The following is a 26,021-nucleotide window of genomic DNA, read 5'->3' on the forward strand; positions in this document are numbered from 1 at the left end:
ATTTGTTTAAATAAAAATCAAAGATTTTTAACAATAACATAAACAATGCCTACTAATTAAATCTTTCCTATTAATCTTTTAGTATGTTATCATATATAGGTGTTCTTGGTTCACTCAATATAATATAAATTGATTATTATTTGGTGGTTAGTTACACTATGGGAAAATAGCAATTTTTTTTTCACTGGCAATTAGTGATATATTCACAGTCATGTCAATAACTTTTATTTGGATACATTATTTTTCTTTTAATATTACAATTTTTCATCACGCTTAAACTATCGAACTTAAACTGTGTTCAATTCTAGTAAACATACAAAACAAAGTACGCCTTTACATAGCATAGAAACTGTAAATATATATATAGTATGTATGACGATTGACCCTTTATCTCTTCACATGTTTTGGGGTTTAAGCAAACTCATTTTTTGACGCTTTCGCTTCGCTATAAGTAATAGTATTCTGTGGAGCTGACTTAGAAGATTGCTGCTGTAGTCCACAGATATCTAATATACTGCTATAATAATTTAGGTGTGTATTTAGTGTGTACATATTATATTTATTGTGGAATTGTAATTTGTAACAGTTTATCAACGTTTTATATTCTAAGTGGATTAATGAAACATTGTTTATCCCTTTTATTGAACAAAATTCTACATATAAGTGTGTTTTACTAGTATTATGAACTATGGATTGTCCACATTTATTAGGTAACTTAGATTCAAACAATATACAAAACATTGTAGACATCGTGACTTCAAAGGGATTTGAATGTTCAGGTAACAGACTTTTATATATTTAATAAATTTTCGGTTTAACATAGATTTATTGAAATATATCATAAACTTCTATGTAAAAGAGGTTAGCCAGAATAATCAATACTATATTAATCAGCTGTTTCCGAGGTGCGGGGCGGAAGGGGTAAATGACCCTGAACATTGTTTCCATAAAAAGTTACAAAGTGAATATTGTTTTGAATATATTTACAAGAATCTACCAAATTTAAGTATTTGTTGAATAATGTATATGGACCTCATAAAACAAAGGATTAAGGTCTCAAAAAGTCTTAGATAATATTTTTGCACTTACAGTTGTAAGTAATATAATATTAAACAAAATAAAATTTGTTATTGCTACTTAGCTATAAGTCAGAATATATATATAAATCTATATAATTGCCGTTTTATTATAATAGAATGCAGCGAAACCAAGCAGAATTGGCTGTGTCTAAAGTGTGGTGTTGTGAGCTGTGGCAGATATGTAAATGGCCATGCAAAATATCACTCGGAAAGTTTTGACCATCAAATATGTATGAGCTGTGATGTATACTCAGTTTACTGGTGTGTTGTTTAATAATTCTGATTCATAAATATATAATATGTTTTGTAACTTTGATCATTGAAATCATGTTACGAAGTATAAAAAATTTCAAAAATATTGTGGCATTTTTAAATCTCTATGACATTTATCACAGATCTGATTTTGATGCTTTTATTTCTTTGTAGCACCAAAGCATTTGTATCTACTGTTTTAGTTTCCTTATAAATTGTATGAGTAGAAGAGAAATAGCTAGAACATAATTGGACACTATCTTATTTTATTTATTATTTATTTCAGCTATAAGTGTGATGAATATGTTGCAAATGATAGTGAAGAGCAAATTATTAATAAAATAAGACAATGTATTATGCCTATAAACAATAAAGGAAATCCAATAAATAAAAATGAAACTACTGAACACAATACTATAACTGAATCTGCCCAAACTGAAACATTGGTTTTAAAAAGTAGTGGAGATCCAAGTGAAGACTCAAACCTAGATATCTCAAGTGTAGTAAATGCTTCTATAGATTCAGTTGAAACCTCTGAAGATCAGGATGACAGGTTGTCCAAGGTATATTTGTTAGGTATTTTATATGTGCATGCTGAAGGTTTCCTGTACATTTGATATAAAGAAAAAATATGATTTAACATTTTTATTAAGGAAATTTTGTCTGTCCCCTCAAAAGTTTTATTCTAATACAATTTGTTTTTAATAGCCAAAAAGGCTTATTGTAAATAGATTTTCTAATACCTTTATAAACCATTACAGAATCCTGAAGAAACAATAAGAAGTCTGCGTCCAAGGTCTAGAAAACGATCACACTCAGATGATAACGCAACAGATGCCATACAGTCAAATAGTAAAGAAAAAAGGTTATCTTCCACGAATGGAAAAAATCATAAAGAAAAGAGAATAGTTGGCTTAAAGAATTTGGGGAATACTTGCTTTATGAATGCCGTCCTGCAGAGTTTAAATAATATACAAGAGTTTAGTTGTTACTTTAGTCAGTTACCATCTCTGGAAGTTAAGACAAATGGTAGGAAGATTTACCATTCCCGAAGTTATTCTCGTCAAGAAATGCATGATGTTGTCATGGCTGAGGAACTTAGAAAGGTTAAGTTTTTGTATTCTTTTAGCTTAGTAGCGCTTCTATTACTCATCGAATTGGGCTCATAGTGATGAGTAATCGGTGGGGTTGGTATAAACTGTGGCTTGAGACAAAATTACGTTCGAGCGTGACCCAGTAAGGCCATAACGAATGACATTAGCTCACGCTGGTCACGTGACGGTTTTCAATCAAATGCATTTGGCGTTAGGGGCTTCCAGCTGTCACTGTGACATCATACAACTTCAATTATTATTTTATAATTTCAGGTGTTGATTAATTTAAACAATGGCGGGTGCAGTTCAAAAGGAGCGATTTCTCCTGAGTGCCTATTCTTAGTGATATGGAAAGTGGTGCCAAGGTTTCGTGGATATCAACAACAAGATGCTCACGAGTTCCTTAGATATATGCTTGATCGGTAAGTCGCTTCTTCTGTGCGATAACAGTTTGAGGGTTTTCAAAGGTACAGATTGGCTTGATTGTTATTGAGCACTGTTAAACACACTCTCTTGTTAAAAAATTTGAGAAGCGTTTATCTATATATATAAAAACGAATTCCTATTTCTTTAGTCACGGCATCACGCGTGAACGGCTAGACTGATATCGCTAATTATTTTTTTAATTGTGTTTGTTATAGTCAGGAGAAAGTTCTTATGAAAGAAAAAATTAAGAAAATTGCGCAGAAAATTAGAAAATTTAAGAATACTTTTGTTACAATAGCAATTTTTTTTTATTTCATCAAACTTTTTTGATGTAACCTTATGGCGTTTGACATAACATTGACAGAATGCGCGAATGAAATCGACAAAGAGGATGTAAGAAAAATGAATATCGTTTAGAACAAATGCTTCGATCGGAGTTATTATATTGATAAAATACATATAAAATATTACGATATATATTATATTATACAATATACGATATATATTATATAATATACGATACGATACATGTTTTTTTAATGTGATCATCTTTTAATATTTATTTAAAGGAAAGGAATCAGCTCTGCCTTTCAGGCTGATAATTTAAGACTTGTTGCCCATTTAAATTAGGCAGATAACGTGTTAGTTACGTTTATAGGCTTCATACGGAATTGCTACAACTACTTCCACCCGAAAAGGCGGAAGGGGGCTTTGTACCACGTGTTCCTTCCACGTCCATAGTTACAGCTGTCTTTGGAGGGACTCTGCAGAGTCAGGTAATTTTGTTTAATCTTTCATGTATATATATTTATATATAGTTTACAAAATATAAGTTTGTAGCACTGTATAAGGGCGGTAGAAACAATATGACGTGGAAATTGTGGGTACGAAGGCACATTGTAACGTTTGCAAATCATTGTATTAAAATAAGTAGTATTTTAGATTTAGGTTAAAGAGACACGTGTTCCTTTGTCATCACTTACAACGAATTGTATGATGACTAGTACTTTGCAGTTCTTGACGTGACGACGTCTTATAATTCGATGGAGACGGCTGCACGAAAAAACATGACTCATGCGGCGTTACCTCGCTCTTAGGAGGTCCATTTAAGGCTTGAAGTGCAAGCGAGAGCGCGAAACGAGCGACAAAGAGGCACAATCGGCCTTCGCGTTCGGCAGTGTTCGACATCTGTCTCTCTCCTACTTGAATGAGCGATGAAAAATAAAATTGACTAAATTGTATTTATGCGTACAAATAAATGTAACTTGATAAATTCAATTGTGATTTCCATTTACCTACTTCTCTATATCCATAGAAAATATCTATCAAACAAATAAAATTAAAATTTTCTTTTGATAAAGCAACCATTCCATCAGCATTTTCTTATGACGTTGTCACGTTCAACTATCGTCTGTAAACCGACTTTACAGACTGCCGATAATTTTTTTGGTTCAATTTTGATTATTAATTTATTGTTTTGTACATTTTAAATATACTGCATGTATTTTAATTAATATATTAATTTATTTAGCTTTATAAGTGCCTCAATATATTTAGTATTTAATTTAACAATTAGAAAATGAAGGATTTAATTTAGCTACGTAAGAAATGATTAATATTATTACAGGTGTGCTGCCTCGTCTGTGGGACGGAGAGTAAAAAGTTCGACCCGTTCCTGGATCTATCTTTAGACCTACCAGAGTGTGGAAGACACGACGCCCCTGTAACCTTAACCGACTGCTTAGCGAGCTTTGTGCAGGTGATATATTACAATTAATCTTAAAGGCCTGGAGAAATGGAAAAAATTCTATCAAAAACACCCAATTAAATAAAACCAAAATACGTCAAATGATGTCACGACAATAGAATTTTAGCACTCTATTTCTAAACAAAATGTTACTGATTTTTATTCATTACTTTGGATGATAATAGAAGAAAATTGTGAAACAATTCCACAGGAATTACCAAGGAGTTTGAATTTTATTTTTTCTAAGTGGCATTTTAGTGTATGGCAAAATACAATTTTATTTATCTGTGTTCGCGCAAGGTTGGCGCGTTTTTATTCATGCGTTACATTGTACTACTACAAAGATCTCGCTGCAAGAGTAGCATAATAGTGTTTTATGTAAGTATATAGTCAATTCCAACAGATAGGGGATGGGCCCATCCCCTATCTGTTAGTAGTTACACAAGTGAAAAATAATGATGAATGGCATAAATTGGCTAGAGCAAAACTATGTAATAAATACTAAATTCGATTTTATTCACTTTTTGTGATGTGTTTAAGTTTGGAAATATAAAACAATTTAACTAATAATTTCAGGTGGAAGAGTTAGCGGATACAGAACGTTACTTCTGCAGCAGCTGTAAATCCAAACAAAAGTCCACCAAACAGTTCTGGATTCGGCGCCTTCCCAACGTACTTTGTTTGCATCTCAAAAGATTTCGATGGCACAATTATTTCAGGTAACTTTAACATGTTTCTTATAAATATTTTTTTATTTTTATTTAATCAACTTTAAATAAGGTATTTAGAGTGAAGTCCCACGATCTTCCAGTGGGGTGGGTCACATTTCTGTGTCTGTTTCAGCGATTATTGTTGTACCTTCTAGTCCGAAACAATGATTTCGCTGAGATTCCTAATTAAGAAATTCGCTATACGAATACATATTTTTTTTGTTCTACCCGATGAATTAGACAAATTTCTGTATTAACAAATCAAATTAAAAAAGAGATTTTGAGACTATTCAGTATTACTAGAACTCTATATCAATTCACGTATTGAAATCAAATCTTAATTACAATTTTTTAAGGTGTATTTTAAAATGAAAATTAAAGGTCAGTAGTATTGACTTAATAAGTTTGACCGTGCTGTCCAAGGTGGAATTCATATCATGTGTATCAATGGATTCTTTTATGAGCTTGCCTGTGAATAGGTTGTTGCGAGGAACTGGCATTTCTTAGATATTAAAAAATCTACGTGTCAGCCTCAGGTGGCGGCCTTTATTGTGCCTTACCTCATCTATAGCATAAAATTATCTGATAAACAGAATCACTAATACTAGTAGCGAATAGACTTTCTGTCTATGTGTGTGCCTTAACACACAATACAGAAATCTGAGGCCCAAATCTTCAATTGTGACAACCCTAATACAGTTTTTGCGATGACATTTCTAGGACGAAAGTGGACACGGCGATATCTTTTCCCCTAAATTCCCTGGACATGTCCCGTTTCGTGTTGGCGAATGTCCCGGACACGCGTCGTTCGGGGCGCGGGAACTATCTTTATGACCTCGCCGCTGTCATAGTACATCATGGCTCGGGGTGAGATTATATTATACTTATTATATACTTTATTATTATTTTTTTAAATTGCCTCTGCACAAAGCTGCTCTATGTCTAAAACGAATATTTAACATAACTGTCCAATAACTACTTACAGTCTTTGTTAAGGGGAAACTACTCTTTTATTTTGTACTCTTTTTTGTCATTTACCTCTTAAGACTAACATGCTCATGGACTAATTCACTAATTGAAATTATTTATTAACGTAATTTAACTATTATTAACAATAAAGTTAATATAGCCTGATATAGTGACGGTCTTCCTCCGTACGTTAAATTGTTACGGTAAAAAGAACCCAACGACCACTAACTCTTAATTTTTTTTCATTGAATTTCATTAGAACTACTGTAACATACCGAGCGGCTTCACCGACTTAAAAAAAGAGGTGTGTTCTAATAATCTGTCAAATCTTTGTTTTTGGGGTTTGTCAATATCTGCTCTGTCGTTGACTTACGGGTTACCCTGTATAATATCATGTTTTTTTACCTTAAGATTAGCTTTTATCTTTTTACTTTAAAATATATTTGGTAATTATATTACTTTAGTATTATTTGTAATTTTATTTTTGTTATGCACTTCATGAATTCATACTTTAAAAACCTTAATATATTTTTCCTTACTAGGGTTGCCTGCAAAATATTGCTTGTTAGCATCCATAATAATTTATGTTGTTTTTGTTTGTAATATAACGAAGTTTAAATGATTGAATATTGTAACTAACACATTAATAACCGGACTTATGACTGATTAAATAAATAAATAATAATTACAATGGAATATCGATAACTCGAATGTCAAGGGCAAAAGGATTCGAGTTAACGAGCTTTTGACTTTACAAGAAATTAGAGATACATATGATTTAACTGCTGAAATTTCTTTCGAGTTATAGAGTATAAATATGAAGTATTATCAATACTTCGGATGATAATTACATTTTATTCGAGTTACAAATTATAAATAATTCGAGATACCGCGTATTAAGGGAAAGGGATGGCAAGGTTTGACTTACTGATTTCGACTGAACGAGTTATTGAGATTCTACTTTATTATTAAATAAATATTTTGCTTTTAGCGCTGGCTCGGGCCATTACACGGCGTTTGCTATCAACGAGGAGCAATGGTTCCATTTCAACGACCAAACCGTGAGGCCGACAGATGCCAACGTGGTTGCCTCTTGTAAGCCCTACATCATGTTCTACATTCGCCGTGAATTTTCCCTCCCTTCGACCACTTGACCGAATAAACGGACTTTTGAATTATTCTGACACTTTGTTTCCGTCAGATTTGTGCCTATTTATGCCCCAATGTTTGGGTTAGAAAATTTGTGTCTGAGTGTATGTTTTTGATTGAATAATTTTTCGGGTCGTTCCGTTGTATTGTATAAGGAAAGGAGTGCTTTTGAATCAAGAAATATTACATAAAGAATTAACTATGATTATATTTTTACGGATTTAATTAGCTTGATTACAGGTAAAAAATATATATTAAAAAACGCATTTTATATAAATAATAAGTTAACTTTATCGAATCAAGTACCGTACGCGATTTTCAGCCGTTTTTTTAGAGAAAACTTTTCTACAGTGTCTACATATGAACTCGTATTTCCTTTAAAATAAATTTAAATTTTATCTATCAATTAAAGCTAGTAAATAAATACTTTTTAAAATTAAAGTGATTTATCGCAATTAATTTTGGTAAAGTGTTCTTTTTATTGAAATAAAATAAATGTAAACAGTTAAATTTACTCGTTTAAAAAGTTTATCTCAATTCCCCCCCCCCCCACCGATATAAATATTTATTGCTTAAGGGAAAAAAATACGCATTTCGATCAGGTAACACTGTAAGCTATACTAGCTTCGTTTTAAAGTAGATGTAAGTTTAGGTATAAGCTTAGGAAGATCTCGTATACAAGTCTAAGAATTCCACACTTCAACATCATTTTAAAAACAGTTAAAATCATTAGAAAGTACTGTTAAGAAAAGGGCTGAATAAGGTTAAAAAGTGATGACTGATTTAGTTTTGTGATTTAATTGTAAAATTTAGTCTTTATTATTCCATCTATTAGCAACAAAAATCGTTAGAATGAAGAAAGGGCCTGAAGTTCAAATTCGCGATTTATTTTTATGATTTATGTGTAGAATTTAGTATTTTATTACTTCACCTATTTATATAGTGGCAACATCGCAAATTAACGTAATTTTGATACAAACATGCATTTATTTATGTCCATATTGGGACATTAAACATTCCCATTTTTTCTCACCGCCTTGATTAGTCATATCAGCGATATTGTTTCGACTTGGATCACTTTAAAACTAGACGACTTAATAAATGCTGTACAATACATGTATGAGTAAATCTTTTGATATCGCCCTTTTGTCAATAACTAGAAATAGAATAAATTCGAAATTATGTATGTGTGTTTAATTTATTCCTTTAAACATCTAACGCATTTAAATAACTTCATGAACCATGATTTTTTTGTGCCTACATTACTTATAATGCTGAGTTCTATGGAGGGCGTGCTGTCTGTTATAGGCATGTATTCGTTCCACTCAGCTGGTTTCAATAGAGGTAAGTTATTTATGAAGAAAGAATTTTCTATTTCTTTTTTAGGAGTTAGTGGCGGTGTCTTTCGTGGAGGTAAGTCGAGTTGGTAAACTATCGGCGGATCACTGTGTGCTGTTATGTTTTCACCGATCCAATTTCCTTCTAGCTTTTCTATTGGGTCTGATATTTTACAATCCTTTGACAAAGGCTTTAGACATATCTTAATGTGCGGCTTTTGAAGGAGTAATGTATCATTTTCTTGGACGTCCCTTCTGTCACTCTGTTCATTGTCTATATGATCAGATCTACTAGTGACTATAACTGTTGGTTCGCAGTACAACTTTTCTGCTATAGGATCTGTATTTCTTAGTTTTTGAATTCTTGGTGAAAATGAGTTAATTGAATTAGTTTTTAGATTATTATTTGTCACATTAGGTGTGGTTTGACATGCCTGCGCAGAATTGATGTCTGTAGCACAAGAGGAAAGTTTTGTTGGTTCTATAACTTCTGTAACTGTAGGAAGAGTTGAGGTTAAGTTTAAATTAAGCCGGGGTATAAAAGGAATCGGAGTTGCTAATCGAGTACTTTTGCTTTCTTTAGTTGGCTCTAGTTCTAAATCATCTGTTGAGCTAGTACAACTACTTGAATCCTTACTTGGCATATTTGTTAGAATGTAATCATTTTCTGATAAAGAACGTCTATTTTTAAAGGAATAAATCCAAATGGTTCTTTTATCTGTGTCAGCTTCTTGTGAGAAGTAAACTTCATCATATTCAGTGTTTTTAGCAAAATTCCGAGTTGGGTTTGTATCGCCACATTGTATTCTATCAATGTCAACATTTTGATCGTCCGACGAAGTGCTTGATGTTCCCAAATTATTTGGAATAGTGAAACAATTTACTTGTCGATTAGCATATGATTTGTAGTCGTGATATTTTGAATTGTCTCTTTCAAAGCAGTAAAAACTAGGATATGTTTGTTCAGGGCCATGCTCTTGATTGCTCGTGGTATTTTCTAAACCGTCCGTAGATTTTTTCAAACGCCGTCTCTCTCTAGCTGTTTTATTTATCCTGTAACTATCTTCATCAGAGTAAAGATCTTGACTAATATATGACCATGGATGAATTTCAGGTTCGTAATTAAAACTATTGTCCGTATTGTCTTCACAGTCCTCTGAAGAGTTATTCACTTCGACTATTTCTACTGTGGTATTTTGTCTACACTCGACAGGATCTAATGAAATGCTGGGGTGCACCACATTACGATTGATATCTGAAAAATAAATTTGCGTCAATAATACTTAAATAAGAAAAGTATATCTACAAAAAATACTAAATACTTACGACTATAAAGAGGAAAATTTTTATTGAACATAATATTTTGATAAAACTAAAATATATTATAAGACTACAGTTATGTATCTACTGTCAATGTCTCTTGTCACGTAGATACAATTTTTCTTCATTATTCTTATAAATATGTCACAAAAAGTTTTATATAATACTTAAGTTACATTTAAGAATTATAAATAATTTGAAACTAGGTAGGTACTTACTCTGCTAATGCTGGCAACATACCCATTGGGAAAGTGAAGGTATATACAAATATATCGATTTTGTTAAAATAAGATCATGCTTTTTATTTGGTATAAATTATTAAACATGAGTTTTGTGCGGAAAAATACCTTACCAAAAATACGTCTGTTTTACAATACCTATTGTAGAAACTGTTCGCTTATCTAGAGGTCGCTCTTCGCCAGTTCATAAACAAGAACAATGTGAACAGAACGTCCGATAAAAGCGAAATAAAAAGGTCTTCCACTACGTTAGCACTCAAAAATATTTTCCAACAGAGCGTAGAGTAAAAGCGGCAATTTAGTTGTCGCTAAAAGCCATGGCTGGCGGTGTAGCGACGTGTAGTGAGAATGTTGGCGAAACAAAGTGTAAATGAAATGATTGCGCCAATTCGCCTACAAAGGGAGACGAAATTGCATTAAAAGCTCAGTGGCACGGGCCATTTGTCGAGCACTTACTCCATTAGACGCGTCCAAATAACATTATTGATGTTACTCAGATACTAGCAAAATTAATTCAACATTATGTTCTTAATTTAAAATTTAACACTTCGCAATTACCAGAAACATTAAAAAAAATCTTATCTTACAACAAAGGCATCTTGAAAAAAAAAGACTTTCTTTAATAAGGCAAAGAGTGTTTCTACACACTACTTTAAGGAATTTCTTTATTGCCTTTATAAGTATTAAAGGCACGTCTCACCAGGGACTTTTTCTGTTACCTAGTAAGTTTTGCCAATCTTCCAATTGCGAGAAAGTAAGCGAAATGTTCATAAATGTGTCTGTTTGGTGTATAATACTAGAAGTTCTATAAGCTAAGTTTTCCAATGTGAAGCGTGTCCGCGACAAAGGTTAATTAATTGAATTGCAGCGAGAGTGGCGCGCGGGCACTCATCGTGCGCTAATTCGCAAATTAGCAGAGCGGCCTTTGTTCAATTCATTGTTACCGATGTCACATTTATCTTAAATTACTTCACGCCTAAAATGCCTTATTCATTAGAATGATTATCTATAATAGCAAATAGAGCGTACTAATCTAACCTCAAACGTTCAGACTCGTATAAATTTAACGTTATTATAATAAAAACTGTGATAATTATAGAACTGCTGTAAGTTTCTGCGATAATAATAAAATAAAATTTTATTCGATAATGTAACCAGACAAATTCACTTTCCCAAATATTTACGTAATTATTTCCATCATTAGCACAAAACAATTCACGAATAAATTAACGAAAAAACTCACACAAACCATCCATTAAGAAAGTACCTTGTCGGCCAATGCGCGTTATAATTTGAATATACTTTTGTCTATCAAAATATTTTTAATTGGTTTTAGCGTTGGAAAATAGTGTAGTCTATGATTAGCGGGTTTCAAGCTGTATATTTGCTTAATGGAAGGCGAGATAAAAGCTAGCGCTATCGGACGTATCAGGGGCGTAATTAGAGGGGCAAAGTCGCCGCTCTGGCGCTCTTCCTTTACATGCCACTTAAACCTACACTGCCTTCTCACACTTAGCTCATTACGTTTAAGGTGTCAAGATTTGCGCGCCAAATCAGGTCATATTACATAGTAGAGTTCCTTAAGGTATCAGCAACGTATAAGGTATTGGTAAGTGTGATTATTAATTTCCTCTTCCTTAGGCAACATTTTTATATTATAATGAATATAAATATTTAGTCATCTAATGTTTATTACTATTTGTACTATCTGTTAAAACATGCAAAGAATCTATAGTGCTATTATTATTTTATTTATTAAGCAACACATTTATAGGTGTTAATCACTCGTAAAGGACATCTGTTTGATATGCCTACATTTAATGTGTGCTGCTTTTAGTGAAATTGCTTAATAAATATTCAAGAAAAAACTTAATAACACAGTATCGGCGGACGTTAATTGCAAATTGTTGGTGCATTAGCGCTTTGCCGTCATGTTATTTTTACATAGCCGCTATTATGTTTGATAGATGCATATACGCCGCGAGAACTATAGGTAATATTTATCGCGCATGACCTAAAGCAAATCTGTAGCATGAGTTAGTACGAAGTATTACTAAAATTTGGAGCAGTGTTGGCCTAGTGGCTTCATCGTGCGTCATCCCTGAGGACGTAGGTTCGATCCTCGGCTGTGCACAATGGATTTTTTTTCTATGTTCGCATTTAACATTAGCTCGAACGGTCAAGGAAAACATCGTGAGGAAACCGACCTTGCCTTAAACCCAAAAAGTCGACGGCGTGCGTCAGGCACAGAAGGCTGATCACCTACTTGCCTATTAGTTTAACAAATGATCATGAAACAGATACAGAAATCTGAGGCCAAGACCTTGGCTAGAAAGGTTGTAGTGCCATTGATTTATTTATTTTTATTACTAAAATTAGCGAACAAATTAGTATAAATCTTAGGTTTTCGCATAACCAGTGCTGTAAACATTTTAAAATTTTCATTTAAATTCACGGAAACTTTTTAATCAAATTTATAGATACTAAACTGTTTACTGCATTATTAAAGTGGTTTCTGTGCAACAATAAAATACCTTAATTCATTGGCTTTCCAAATAAATGAAATATTTACCAACGTATTGAAATTTGAAATGACTGAACAAGATTTTTATTTGCTTGACATAGATTTAAAGTTTAGAGTGTTGTGGGAAACAATAATAAAACAGATAAAAATCTCGCTCGTGCCTATAAACATACAAACAATCACTCATGCCGACTAGAGTTCCTAATTTTCAGGGATCACAAACTATTGTCGTATGTACCGAATTGTGTCTTTTATCATATTGTTACGAGCTAGGGGATCGGATAGAAAATGCCGTAGATTTCTTCAAGGGTTTATTTCCTGATAAATCAATGAGGAATTTATGGGCACAAAATTAATTGCAGAGATTCACTAATAACACACAAAAACACAGTCACTAAATACTTCACTTATGCACACTTCACACAGTACTTTATCACTTATATTCACACTTTATCGCTTCGGTGTTTCTATCGTGTAATCGCATTCAAAACTAAAAGCGACTAGTCGCGTTTCGGCTCGCTTATATATCCCTGGGAATAATTCTAAACAATATTCGAGAACTTTCTAGGCGGGCTTGCTACTGAGTAGCGATTGCACAATTCTAGAACATTCGCACTCTTTGTCTCTTTCGCACGTTGCTCCGTCCTTGTCGTACGGCGTTCTAGAGTGCTCGTCTAGTTTCGAGAAAGTTCTGATCTTCTCTCTCTCTCTCTCTCGTATCATTTCGTCCTTGTCTCACACCTAGAAGGTTCGGTCTAGAATATTCCTTCATCAAAGGGGTATAATTAGGCCTGAAAACGCCTGAAAACGGGTCCCCTGAAAACTGCACCAATCGACTACACATGTTCTGAAACTGACTGAAAAAAGGTTTCAGCTTCCTGAAAACTAGGGTAACATTATGGAAATTACAATTTTCTAATATGTGATTGACCCTCTCCTGAAACGGTCAGAAATCACATTACAGCCTGCTGAAAAGTTCTCTAACTAGTGGAAAAATCTAGAAACATGGCAGTCGACCCGTCTTCGTAACAATATTTATAGGAATATTGTACATATATGATCGATATTTTGTATTGTCTATATAATTCGTTAACGTATTTCATGTACAAAATATATTGCTTTAAATATGTAGAAGTTTATTAAATTTCCCCAATAATTTAATAAGTAACCTCAGAGGATTGTAAAATATTAAAAACAGTAGGAAATAAAAGGCATTTCATTTTTAAACTTATTTATTTTGATTCAAAAAATTTAAGTGGTCTGGGGTCATGCTTGCTGTTGAGCTTATTCCTGTGTATTTTTTAATGTCTATATAAAGGCTTTAAGTGAAAATAAATACAAGAAATGTGAATAAATTTTCGAGAGACTTCATATAAAAAAAAACATATTGAATAAGGTGGTCAAATTTATGGAAATAGTTTATATTGACACGGTTCTTAAAAACTTTTTTTATAGTATATAAATTAGTAAATGAGGAAATCGATGTCTTATTATTTTAGTAAACAGCTCTGGCAATACCATTACAACACCGAACGTTTGCCGCATCTGTGGATTACTGTAAGTGGAAGGCATGATTTGACACTTTCGAGCAAATGTTTTAGGAAATGTCGGCGTTCTCTCTGTTATCTAACAGGCTAATTCAAACGCCCAGGCGCCTAATTGTCACGTTTTCACACAAAATTTCTATTTAATTCTACACTTTCAATATTAACCCAAATATTTTATATTTTATGTTTTCTGTGGTGAAAGGTAGAAAAACACGGAATTAAGTGCAACTTGTAAGGAAAACGGGTACTATTTAAGTTTAAGATCGCGATCGGGTATAAAAAACTTATTAGCTACAGCTTTTAACACTTATAAATGAATCACATTTATTACTTCATAAATCTACTTTATAAATAAATGTCGATCTTTTGTCGCACCTCATTTCTTATCCGTACGTACGTGTATTTATCGATTACGCTGTAGTTGAGTGAATTAGAATGTACGTGTAGAGTGTGTAATTGGTTTCTTGTAGTGTATCATTATTATTATATAGGGAATATTTCGAGACGTTGAAGAATAAAGATGTCTGTTATTTACCTCAACACTTCATGAAATTACACATACATTTTAATCCACTCCACTGCAACGGTATCTTTTGCATCTTTAATCATAAAAAAATAGGCTTCGTCGCAAATATAATAAAAATGACCGATTTAACAATAAAGGAAATTGATACCAGAATAGCAAAAACTTGGAAGAGCTTTTTACAAAGAATAAAATATGAAAATACCGATTTTCTTTTTGAAATATGTAATGAGCTAGAAAATAAAAAGTTTATCTTGTTTTAAGTTTCTGCGTACCTTACGATGCAACACAGTTATTGATTTGCTAGAAAATATCGTATATATATGTAACATGCTCGCCACTTGTAAAGTAACGCAATGATTTGAGCCCCGCATTAAAACAAATACTCAACAACAGTGAAGTGAATACAAAATATTACCCGTTTTACCCAATGTCACATTGTTGCTTTCGGGTTTGGTAGGATACACTCTGCTAGGGGTAAGGATCTATTACTCGCTACCTATTTGACATCCTTACGAATATAGTACTGGTGTGAGGTTGGGGCTGCGAGTACCGACTAACCTCACTAGGCATGGCAAACGGCAACTATTGGGGCTGTGCCTGAGACTAACGAACTTGCTCTGAGATTCACCAATTACCCGTGCATTGGGCACACTTAATATCGCAGTAAAGTCTGACTTATTCAGTACAACACTGACTGAATACATAAGAATGGCACTGTCTATTATTTGTTATAAGAAGGATTATGTAGTTTAAAAAAAAACGGACAAGTGTTGTGATGATAGAAAAAAAGATAAATACAATCAAACAAAGCTGCCGGCAGCAAGTAATTAATTACAATTTTAAATAAATAATGTTGTGCTTAGCCTTTATGTAAACTGAAATACACTTAATATAGTTAGCGTGTCAAAGAGTTATTAACATTGTTCATTTATTTTGAGAGTGTTTGCTTAACATTTTAAAACCAAAAATAGAAAAGTTTAATGAACAAACACCAATATGCCTTGTGTAAATATAGCAATTCGTCGGAATAAATTTTGCTATAATTTTACTAAAATCTAAAATAAAAGTAACGTGTGAATTTTAAATCTGTGACCCTTATTATGTTTAAGAGGATCTTAGTTTGACTTTTTTGTGTTTTGTTATTGAGTGGTAAATCAATTATTACATCACGAGTTCTATCAAGCCGCCTGCGACTCCATGCGTCAGCATAAAACATGCTTTTTGTTCTAATAGCGACTTGTTATAGGAAATAAGACTTTCTTACTTTTAGTCTTATAATCTTCGCACAGACTAAGGTTTATTTAAACCCTTGCTGGGTTTTTCAACTTTCGCAATTTCAACTTTATTCGCCAAAGAAAGGGGCATGTCTTTTTTTTGTGGGATCCCTCTGCATCTTCTACCGCATTTACCATAGAGAATGTTCAGAGTTTTTCGGATTAATACCTGTAGCTTAGTTTCATTGTCGGACGTCGAGGCAGACTACGAAACTCCACCCGTATGAACTTGAAGTCCGTCGTTCCACAACTGAGTGTTGTTCAAGGCCGTTTTTGCCCGAACCTTTGTGAGCCGCCCTCTGAAGTATTTCAGAACCAATTCGATTTAGGGTAAAAAGCGAGTAACTTATCTTAAAAGGCTGACAACGCCAGCCCTCTGATATTGAGAATGTCTATAAGTGTCCATCACTTAACATCAGGTGAGCCTCCTGTCCGTTTGCCCCTTGTTCTATAAAAAGAAATGTCTTTAACCCGAAGTCGGAGACTTGCATCAAGAACAGAGGGTTAAGTAGGTGATACTTGTCTATAAAAGAAAAACTATTGAAGTTTGTTGTACTAAGTTGAAGCAAATTAAATTTGAAGATTCAGAGCGTTGTAAGGCTGTCACTTTTTTAAGCGAAAAGGTATAATAATATCATAATAGGTAAAATCTCGCCGCAGCTTGGATGCTAGTTCCTGATGATACAGTGGTTCCTAATGGTGCCGTTGCATTAATTAATCATTAATTATATATTGATCTTATTATAGTTATAATCGTTATAATATCCAGTAAAACTGTTTTAATGTTTATGATGATAATAGATAATGGTATCTTACTGTACGGTAGCTTGTAGGAATAATACGTTGAGGTCCTAATTTTCCGTCTTCAACACAGAATTGTAAAATATATTGTCTTATTTATTTAATTACCATTTTTTATGTTTACAAATTAATCAACACTTTGATAATATTTTTCAAAACGATTAGATTTTAATGGACTTAGAATAATAACATTCATTACATGAGTTAACAATGATCTTGAAAAAAATTGATGCAAATAGCTAGACGTCAAACTTTAATTTTGAGATTTTAATCTAAGAAAACCAAAGTAGTTTATTTAGTAAAATTCCTTCTTAACATAGTTTGTTAAGTAAATTATAGTTAAATAATATAACTAAATCTCAATATAACCAGAATAGATTGATGATATTGGTCCTAATTAAAATACTACATTACGTCAGATAGAATTACAATAGAGAAACTGTTCGCCTTTACAAAATATAAAACAATCATTTGAAAGACTCAAAGAGCACCGGCTTAACGCAACGTATCACTGTAAGAACATGGCATAAGCGATTGCGTAAAGTTGGAATTAGGAATAGTTTGGATATACGCAATAAAGTTCTGGACTAGTTCAGTCCTGGAGCTGAAGTGTGCATCTAGAAAGCAGAAGATGAAGAAAACAACTTATTTATTCACAAAAATATAAACAATATCCTTATAGTACTCAGTCAATACGACAATGTCTAAACTGCTAATCTCTACTGTAAACTCACTCTGCGAAGATATACCTTAAGATGTCGATAGTGTTAGAAACATTAATTATCTTTTTAACAAAAATATGATATTAATTTAATTTTTCATGCTTTGTATATAACCTATAATTCAAATTTGCATGCACACGATAATTTAAATATCGATGACGTGCCTAGCAGCGTATTGCCTTTAAAAACAAATGATTAACGAAACATTCCGAAATCTGAGTTGGTTGGTAATAAATATCCCAACACTTTTATAACCACATTTGTTTAAGCACGCTGAAAGCTAAAGTGTTATACTCAAAAGTAAAGCATATCACAAGTTATATTTTTTATAAAAACCAGCTTCTATTACTTGTGCCAGCCATCGGCTCGCGCCTCATCATCGCGCGGCGCCTTTCAATTCACATCTCAAACGTTTGGATACTCCCCCACAATGGCCCCACTATAAAGAGTTACTGCGTTTGCCGCCTCGTTATGTAAAATCGACCAAACAAAGCACTATCGCTTTCGGTAAGAATCAATCGAATCAAATTAACAATGGAGGTCAGAATTGTCATCCGATATAGTTTGACCCTTATATTCTCTATTCACTAGCTTGATTATCGGCTCAAAGAAAGTGGTTTTTCTTTGACTATATAAAATGCGTGTTGAAGTTTCGTACTGAATGGCAGCTATGTTAGTTAAAAGCTATCATCGGCTTGTCTGTTAGAGAACTTTGATATCTTTTGTTCGAGTGTCATTGTTTTATATGGATTCATTTAATTATCCTTTTGATAATTTTCTATTAAGGGTTGCAGTTTGCCTTTTTCTGTCTGGGTTATATTTTAAAGTAGATGTTGTGGTTAATGTTTTCAAGTGTATGAAATTTAGTATGCCGTAGACTGATACGATGAAATACAGTGTCACGATGAATAACAAGTGGTCAGAATTTCGGGTGCGTCGAAAGAAGTGAAGGAGTCTCATTATATCAGATTTTGGATAACAAGCACTGCTTCCACCGAGACTTAGCGACCTGCCAGAGAAGTGAGTTCTGGGAATTGCATATAGAGCTCTCACTTCTCTAGCAGCTCCCTGAGTTGATAAATTGTATTTAATAAAATATATTACAAATTATATTCAGTAAATGCCTTTTGTGAATGTACACAACACTACGGCGACAACCGGCGAAGATATGTGTTTAATAAATAATTGTAATCATGGAAAAAGGCATGGCATATTTTATTCTTTGTAATAATGTTATGTTTTTGTACACGTAATGATAGAACATCAAAAACTGTTTGACGGTTTAACTGAAATTTTAGTTAGGTATGTTATAGATATATTTTTGAAATAGATATTTATGAAATTATAATTAGTTTATTAAAATATACATACAAAACAATGCAATATGTCTGCGTAATATACTTTTTTAAATCAATTAAAACCACGTCATTCAGGTAGGATAACTATAAAGAACATAACACATCTACGAAGCCGTGAACCGTAGCGAAAACAAAACAAAAATATATTCACCCTCCTCAAGTGGGGTTAGGGGTATGTAAAGTCGTAGCACATAGCTAACAAACATTACCGCACAAACAGCGCGCCTGAGGCGGGCGGTGCCGCCACATTTGCATACAGCCTTTACTCGCGCCACAGACTGCCACACCTTTATACAAATTCAACAAAACCTCCTTTGGTTTTATTTCACTGATTTTTAAAAGTAGTAAAGTAAGTAAGAAAATTAACTGTCACTCTTAAAATGTTACAACGTATTAAGTGAATAATGATAAAACACATGGGTAATATTAAACAAAACCTGACTTAAAGATTAATATTGTATTGTATTAATATTTGTACTTATTTGTTAGAAACACGTATTAACTGGAATTAGTTTTAAATGTTGGTATTTATAACGTCTATATCTATTTTAAATATAGAATATTCGTAGGCGTAATGGTAATGCTAAATTGTATTTATTGTTAAGTTTATTTAAATATAAATTACATATTACGGTCTATGTTTTATTTGTATTTTACCTCCATTTATATTCATTTTATTTTTGTTAAAGTAAAGTTTAATTTGATGGAAAAATGATTTCGCATTACTCCTCCGGAATTGGCCTTATTTTTTTAATAGTTATTTGTACAGATACTAAATGGTTAGTTAAATTAAGAACCTCCTGGCTCCCTATACAAATATTCTTATATCTGTACGACATATATTGTGAATGTGGAAAATGTTTTTAAGCTGTTTCTCCTAGTCTGTGTACTTACAACACTTGGACGCTAACCTAATACGACGTACGTCAGTTACTAACAGTTACGTGCTGGGAAACTGCTCTGCAAGGGTTACAGTTGATTTTCAGCTAGTTGGGTAAATTAGGACACGTGTGCACGATTATGCAAAAGTATCTGTTCCTACTTATCTATGTTTTAAGTTTTATTTTATATGTTAACTTATAACTTATGAGAATTGTATTCCGGCTAAATAACTTGTATCCATAGTCATGTAATAAATTTAAAAAAGAATACTGTAATCACTGTATGTAACATGGAAAACTAAAAACGACAATTACATATCTATTGAACCGCTGTATACACATAATATCGAACTCTGATATTTTCTATTACATTCATAATGATACATTTCACAAACTTTGTATGGAGTTTCTAATTTTATATTCTATATTTATCTACTGTTCTGTGGATGCGCGTAGCTTTGACGCCATGCATCGTATTGTAAGAAATGGCGGGGGGAGTTGACTATCCGTTAGCATTTACTATAATATGATTTGTATCATCAAATTGGGGAGTTTAGATAACACCGGTAACACGAAAAGGCTTAATGGTCGCAAGACTAGCCTGATCTCATTTTATTAGTTGATATTTTATTTATACCAGCTTTATATATATGTCCTTAGGAAATACCTAGGGTACGTGTAGTAAAGTAGGCGTAAAAGTTTTTGTATCTTTATTTCCTTTCGTTATAAAGGTATATTATCTATCTATCTAATTAATCTACCTATTTGCAAATCTTTTAACTTTAATATCGATAACAATAAACAAAATTGTCTCTTTATGTCACCTATATTTTAATATAAATTAAACTATTAAAATAATACTACGAAATTTATGAATCTTAATTGGCTTATAATTGTTTATACAAATTTTATTTTATTATGAGTCATTTATAATCAATGCCTATAATATATAATTCTGTGTTCTGTGTGCGATTTACTTGTATTTTTTTTAGTTATGCATTTCTTGTAACTCACCCTCAGAAGGATGTTTTTCATACTAGACCAACTCTAGTATGAACGAAAATGGTTGTTGTTTTTTTAATTTCATTGATGTAACCTTATGGCGTTTGACATAACATTGACAGAATGCGTGCTGCAAATATCGTCAAAGAGGATGTAAGAAAAATAAATATCGTTTAAAACAAATGCTTCAATCGGAGTTATTATATTGATAAAATACATATAAAATAATTACAGTTGCTAATTGTTTGTGTTAAAAATCCATGTTTTTCACATGACCAGTTATATGTCGCCTATTGCCGTGTCGGAATACCAACAAAACTATTTACATACGCGCCAGTAAAACAATTAAAGAATGTTGTATATATGATATATTAAGCATTTTTAGTTAATTATACCAATTCGAAATCAATATTCATAGTCAAGACAGATCAACGTCTGTCGGGTCCGCTAGTAATATATACTCATACATACGTATGGGAACTGTTTCTTTATATATGTATGTTAAAGTAATGAAATGAAAATAAAAAAAGTTTTAAATACAATTCCTTATTAAAAGCAAATTCATATATTTTATTGTATTAATAAACAAACTAAAGCGTCACGTCATTATGGGTCAAGCCGAGGCCCTTTAAGAGAATGTTAAAGCAAACAAGAAGACAGACAAACACAATGAAACAAATATTAGGAGTTGAAATGAACCTTGCACTTGAGCAAGAGTGGTTTGTGAACCTTGGGAACGATACAATAATATGAGAAATATTGACATGTTCTCTGCTTTAATAGAAATTCTGTTTCAACTTTTATTATTTTACTGTGTAACACAGTGCAAGGACCTATAGCAAGGATCCTCACGGGTTAACCTATCACTATCGGCTCAATCAGTATGCATCTGTTAATTGTAATTTAATTTTTTAGAATAATGTTATCTAACATAAAATCAAAACAATTATACGTATGATATAGGCAAAAATGGAATACATAATATATACAAAAAGGTTCAAATATATACCAAAGGAAAAAAAATATTAAATACATTTAACTGAGTAATACCTAATTCGGCTGTTTCGTGTGATGTTGTGATGGTATGTACGTGAGGGTTTGTATGTGGAGTGTGCTCATAGTGTAGGTTATTTAGCGCTATGGATATTCTTAACACTACTTTTAAGCATATTCCGCGATCGCTTAAACAAGTCTATATATAATTCGGATTGATAAGTCGACCACGACACTGTCGGATGTTAGTTAATTATTATATTTGCTACTACGTATGTTTTACCTGGAATAGATTAGATAACAATTGAAGCGCCACCACTGGAAAGAAAATGAATGACAGGCCATGAAAACGCATTATCAAAATTTCGTTTTTCATTTCGACGCGGACAAAGAAGCACGGTCATATGTACTACCCATTCTTATAGAATTTGAGTGACAGGGACACTCTCAATGCCAGAGGGCTTGCGAGTACGTTGCCGGTCTTTTAGGCATTGCGCTCTTTTCTTGAATGATCCTAAGCTGAATTTATTTGAAGACAAAAACTGCATCAAGAACTTTGAGTTGTGGAACGACATGAGTGGAATTTCGTATTCTACCTCGACGTCCGATGATAAAACTTAGCGACAGGTCCTCTCCGAAACAATTCCTCGGCACACTCTCAATGGTAAATGCGGTAGAAGATGCAAAGATACCCCACATCTCTACGCAACGTCAAGGGATCAAACCGCCCAGGTAGTGATTGGTCGTCGACAACTTGAAACTAGCCTATCAATGATTTTGATTGAATCTAGCGGCTACAAAACCTTTTCTTTGTACAACGTACATTCACTTAGTTAGGTATCGTCTGTCGTATGTTTGCACAGTATATAAGATGTAACCCGAAACGGCTCCTGCGTTGTTGTTAATGCTCTTGTACGCACTCCTTGATGACGCACTGACACACGAGTTTTTCTGTCATAAAATATTATAATATTTTTCTTCACTGGTCACGGTGACTGACCACACTGAAAAGTACGCGAAACGTCGGAAAAAAATTAAAATTTAGAATTATGTAAATAACTATAAGTTTTAAAAATAATACAAAGCTTTAATCCGTTCAAAAAGTGTTTTTCTTCATGTGTTTTTACACTATTTTAACAAAAGACAATAATATTTTTCTTGTTAATTATACCGTCTAGTGCCTTTCAGCTTTGGATTAACTTCTATAGTAAGCACATAAAGTTGTATAAGTATACTTTTTAGTTTAGTTGTTATATTTACTACTTTAATCTTTGGAACAATTGAAGCGATTGTGGAAAGAAAATGATTGCCGGACCATGAAAGCGCGTTATCAAAATTTTGTTTTCCAATTTTCACGCGGACGAAGAGGCGCAGACATAATACATTCGTATAGAATTTAAGTAAATTCAGGTTTTTTTTTATAGAACAATCATAGGGGGAAAAGAGGTAAGATGCTAACCTGATGTTAGTGATACCTCCCCTCCGCCCATGCATACTCAGAATCCTAGAAGGTTTGCGTGTGTTGCCGGTTTTCTAAAAATTGGTACGCTCTTTTCTTCTGTAAAGTACTTATCTGATATATATCTAATGTACTTCAAAAGTTGTAACTCATAACTCGCTACAATCTTGTTAGGGTCTGGGTCTCAGATTTATGTATCTGTTTCAAGATCATTTGTCAAGTAGATGATCAGCTTCCTGTCCAGCAAATGGAAAGAAAGTCCATAAGTACATAGCCGGGGATCGAACCTACGACCTCAGGCACTGCTTATTCATGGTATAATGGTATCATATCAGAACGAATAAAAATAAAGGTTTTTGAAAATAGCCTATAGATAAAATTAAACAGTTAGTTCGTCCGTCCAGATAACTCGTATGTCCTATAAAAAACGAAATATGTTCCGTCCCCCCGACTCGCTGCGTATTTATTGACACTTGTACCATGATGTGTTTCTAATGAGCCTCTGCCATACCAACTACCAGTCTTCGTACACATCCATAATTACGATAATGCCGCAATCAACAAATATTTGGGCAAAACTTTCGTCTACGTTTTTTGAACTCTGTTTACGCAACGAACGTGTATTCAATAAAATGTGTTTGCGCTGTTTGGAGTTCGTGTTTGTCGATATACCTGGCATTTAACAATATCGCGATTCATACGATGAGAAAGTAAATACTTATTGAGATTTAAAAATATTATTTTAGTGATTTGCATTTTGTTTAACCATTTTGAAATTCCGTTATTGGTAGTATTCAAATAAATAAATTTACTGATTATATAGAAGCAAATATGAAATGTATAAAAGCAGGAGTATCTATATAACCTTTCCGAATATTTTTATTTGTTTATTAACACTGGTTTGTATATAATTACAATACATATTTTAATAACGGCTTCTTAGCGTACACGTACAAAAACTTAATAAGTAAGTACATATATTATACCAAACAGCGTCAGGTATAATCAAGTGCTTAAGTAGATGTGACCAAAATCTAGAAACCTACAATTGTATTATAGATATATGATTTGGCTTAACATAATACATATGTTCCTCAGGTGAGGGGAAGAAGGCATCTAGCGTAAAAAACCAGGCTAATCGGTATTAGGAAAAAAAAGGTAAGAGAGCTGTCCAGGATCGATAAGTACATAAGTACTTGTCTATAAATACAGAGAGCCTATTGACATTTGTTACTTTTAAAGATACAGTTATAAATTAACAACACAATATAGATCTCGTGTTGCTTGTAGAGCACGGATGCGTGGCCAGCTGATCACACGCAATACGTATCATGTTGATCCCTTTGAAGGCCTAAAACGTGAAATCGTAAAATAAATTGTAATACGGCTATCGACCATAGAAATATCCAAATATCATCGGATATTTGATACGATATATCAGGTATTCTGTAATGAAAAGAAAGAAAAATTACTATAGATTGAAAGAATGGGTACTAAGTTTGTCCGAAGCGGTTTTAAAAGCTTTAAGAGGAGCCACCAACAAGCCGGGTTAAAAACAGAACGAAGAGGAAGCTTAACGCCTATGGTAATCACAGTAAGACCTGCTAAGGAAAACTCAGCTAACATAACAGCAAACCATATTAAATGATGCTGGATATTTGAATAAAAACCAAGTCTTGGTACTCATATGAAAACAAACAAAACAGACCCATCCGAGTTTGCCAAGAAACTGCACCTGCAATCTTGAAAAAAACCCGAGGATACAGAAGCAGTTGTCTAAAATGGTGGAGTAAGGAGCAAGGTGCCTCTAGAAATATTGATATTGCAAAAGAGGAAGTGTAAAACATACTGGGGTGCATGTTTGAAATTCAGCAGTTCTATTATTGTACACGCTACAGGGGTTGCAGTGTTGCACGGGAAATGCAAAATATAATAAAAAGCAGAAAAACTCTAGTTCCGTTACAAAAACCGGCGCTTTGGGACACTGCCCTGCAAAAGAGTTACAGATAGTTAAAGTTAAGGAATCTTAACTGGCTATATTACTGGGACCAATATGCACGTACAATCCGATTCGTTGGAGTTAGACATTGACATTTAAAACACAGGAATCGTCAACGAAGAAATGAAAAAAAAAACCACAACATGCGGCCATGGGCTGGAGCGTAGACTTAAAAGGCCTTTTGAGCTAGTGTAGTTTTTAGAACTAATCTGACTGAAAATCTCAAGTGCTAGTGAACACTATGAACATGAGGCGAGACTTACAAGACACTAGTAAGTGGATTTTAAATTATGTAACCTAAAACTATTTAAAGGACTACCTTTATGAAATATTGTAACTGTTTAATATTTAACTAGGCTAGGTTACAATAAAATTAAGCTAAAAAAACCAATTCAAAGTATTTCCCTATAAAATTTACATTTATATACTAGCTTCTGATTATGACGATCGTGGGATATATGCTGATATACCTATAGTAAAGCACCAGTCATCTTGTCAAACGTTTGTCATAATCTCAGAAGGGCATATCTTAGTTTGGGTCCATTGTCAATCGCGTTGTGTCAACACTGTTGCTTCCACGAAGGGTTCTCTTACAAAACTTCACGCCACAATG

At 33.1% G+C, this 26,021-nt stretch overlaps 2 protein-coding genes across 3 annotated transcripts; one reads left to right on the plus strand and one right to left on the minus strand.

The window, feature by feature from the left end:
* Positions 1–499: 499 nt before the first annotated feature.
* LOC123707271 (ubiquitin carboxyl-terminal hydrolase 3-like) lies at positions 500–8,610 on the plus strand. 2 transcript variants are annotated; one of them, XM_045657172.1, is made up of 10 exons: positions 500–779; positions 1,196–1,340; positions 1,618–1,894; positions 2,093–2,437; positions 2,699–2,847; positions 3,510–3,627; positions 4,479–4,610; positions 5,175–5,317; positions 6,029–6,175; positions 7,269–8,610. In XM_045657172.1, exons 1-10 carry the CDS (start codon positions 689–691, stop codon positions 7,429–7,431), a joined length of 1,710 nt encoding a protein of 569 aa, XP_045513128.1. In that variant the 5' UTR covers positions 500–688; the 3' UTR covers positions 7,432–8,610. The 2 variants fall into 2 exon arrangements, with proteins under 2 accessions (XP_045513128.1, XP_045513129.1); XM_045657173.1 differs by lacking the exon at positions 500–779 and adding an exon at positions 1,003–1,093.
* Positions 8,598–10,183, minus strand: LOC123707272. Its single transcript, XM_045657175.1, has 2 exons — positions 10,090–10,183; positions 8,598–10,018 (listed from the first exon to the last, which is right to left on the minus strand). The coding sequence occupies exons 1-2, from the start codon at positions 10,118–10,120 to the stop codon at positions 8,625–8,627; spliced, it is 1,425 nt and encodes a 474-aa protein (XP_045513131.1). The 5' UTR covers positions 10,121–10,183; the 3' UTR covers positions 8,598–8,624.
* Between the last annotated feature and the right edge of the window lie 15,838 nt (positions 10,184–26,021).

Source organism: Pieris brassicae, chromosome 3, assembly GCF_905147105.1.
Source record: "Pieris brassicae chromosome 3, ilPieBrab1.1, whole genome shotgun sequence".
Lineage (NCBI taxonomy): Eukaryota > Metazoa > Arthropoda > Insecta > Lepidoptera > Pieridae > Pieris > Pieris brassicae.

What these genes read in the sequence shown, in the direction of transcription:
- LOC123707271 (XM_045657172.1), top strand. Translation starts at nt 689, where the DNA reads ATGGATTGTCCACATTTATTAGGTAACTTAGATTCAAACAATATACAA. An exon ending in CTTAGATATATGCTTGATCG is followed by an intron (nt 2,848 to 3,509) that starts GTAAGTCGCTTC and finishes TTACGTTTATAG; the next exon opens with GCTTCATACGGAATTGCTAC. An exon ending in ATAGTACATCATGGCTCGGG is followed by an intron (nt 6,176 to 7,268) that starts GTGAGATTATAT and finishes TTTTGCTTTTAG; the next exon opens with CGCTGGCTCGGGCCATTACA.
- LOC123707272 (XM_045657175.1), bottom strand. Translation starts at nt 10,120, where the DNA reads ATGTTCAATAAAAATTTTCCTCTTTATAGTC. An exon ending in AAATTTTCCTCTTTATAGTC is followed by an intron (nt 10,019 to 10,089) that starts GTAAGTATTTAG and finishes TTTATTTTTCAG; the next exon opens with ATATCAATCGTAATGTGGTG.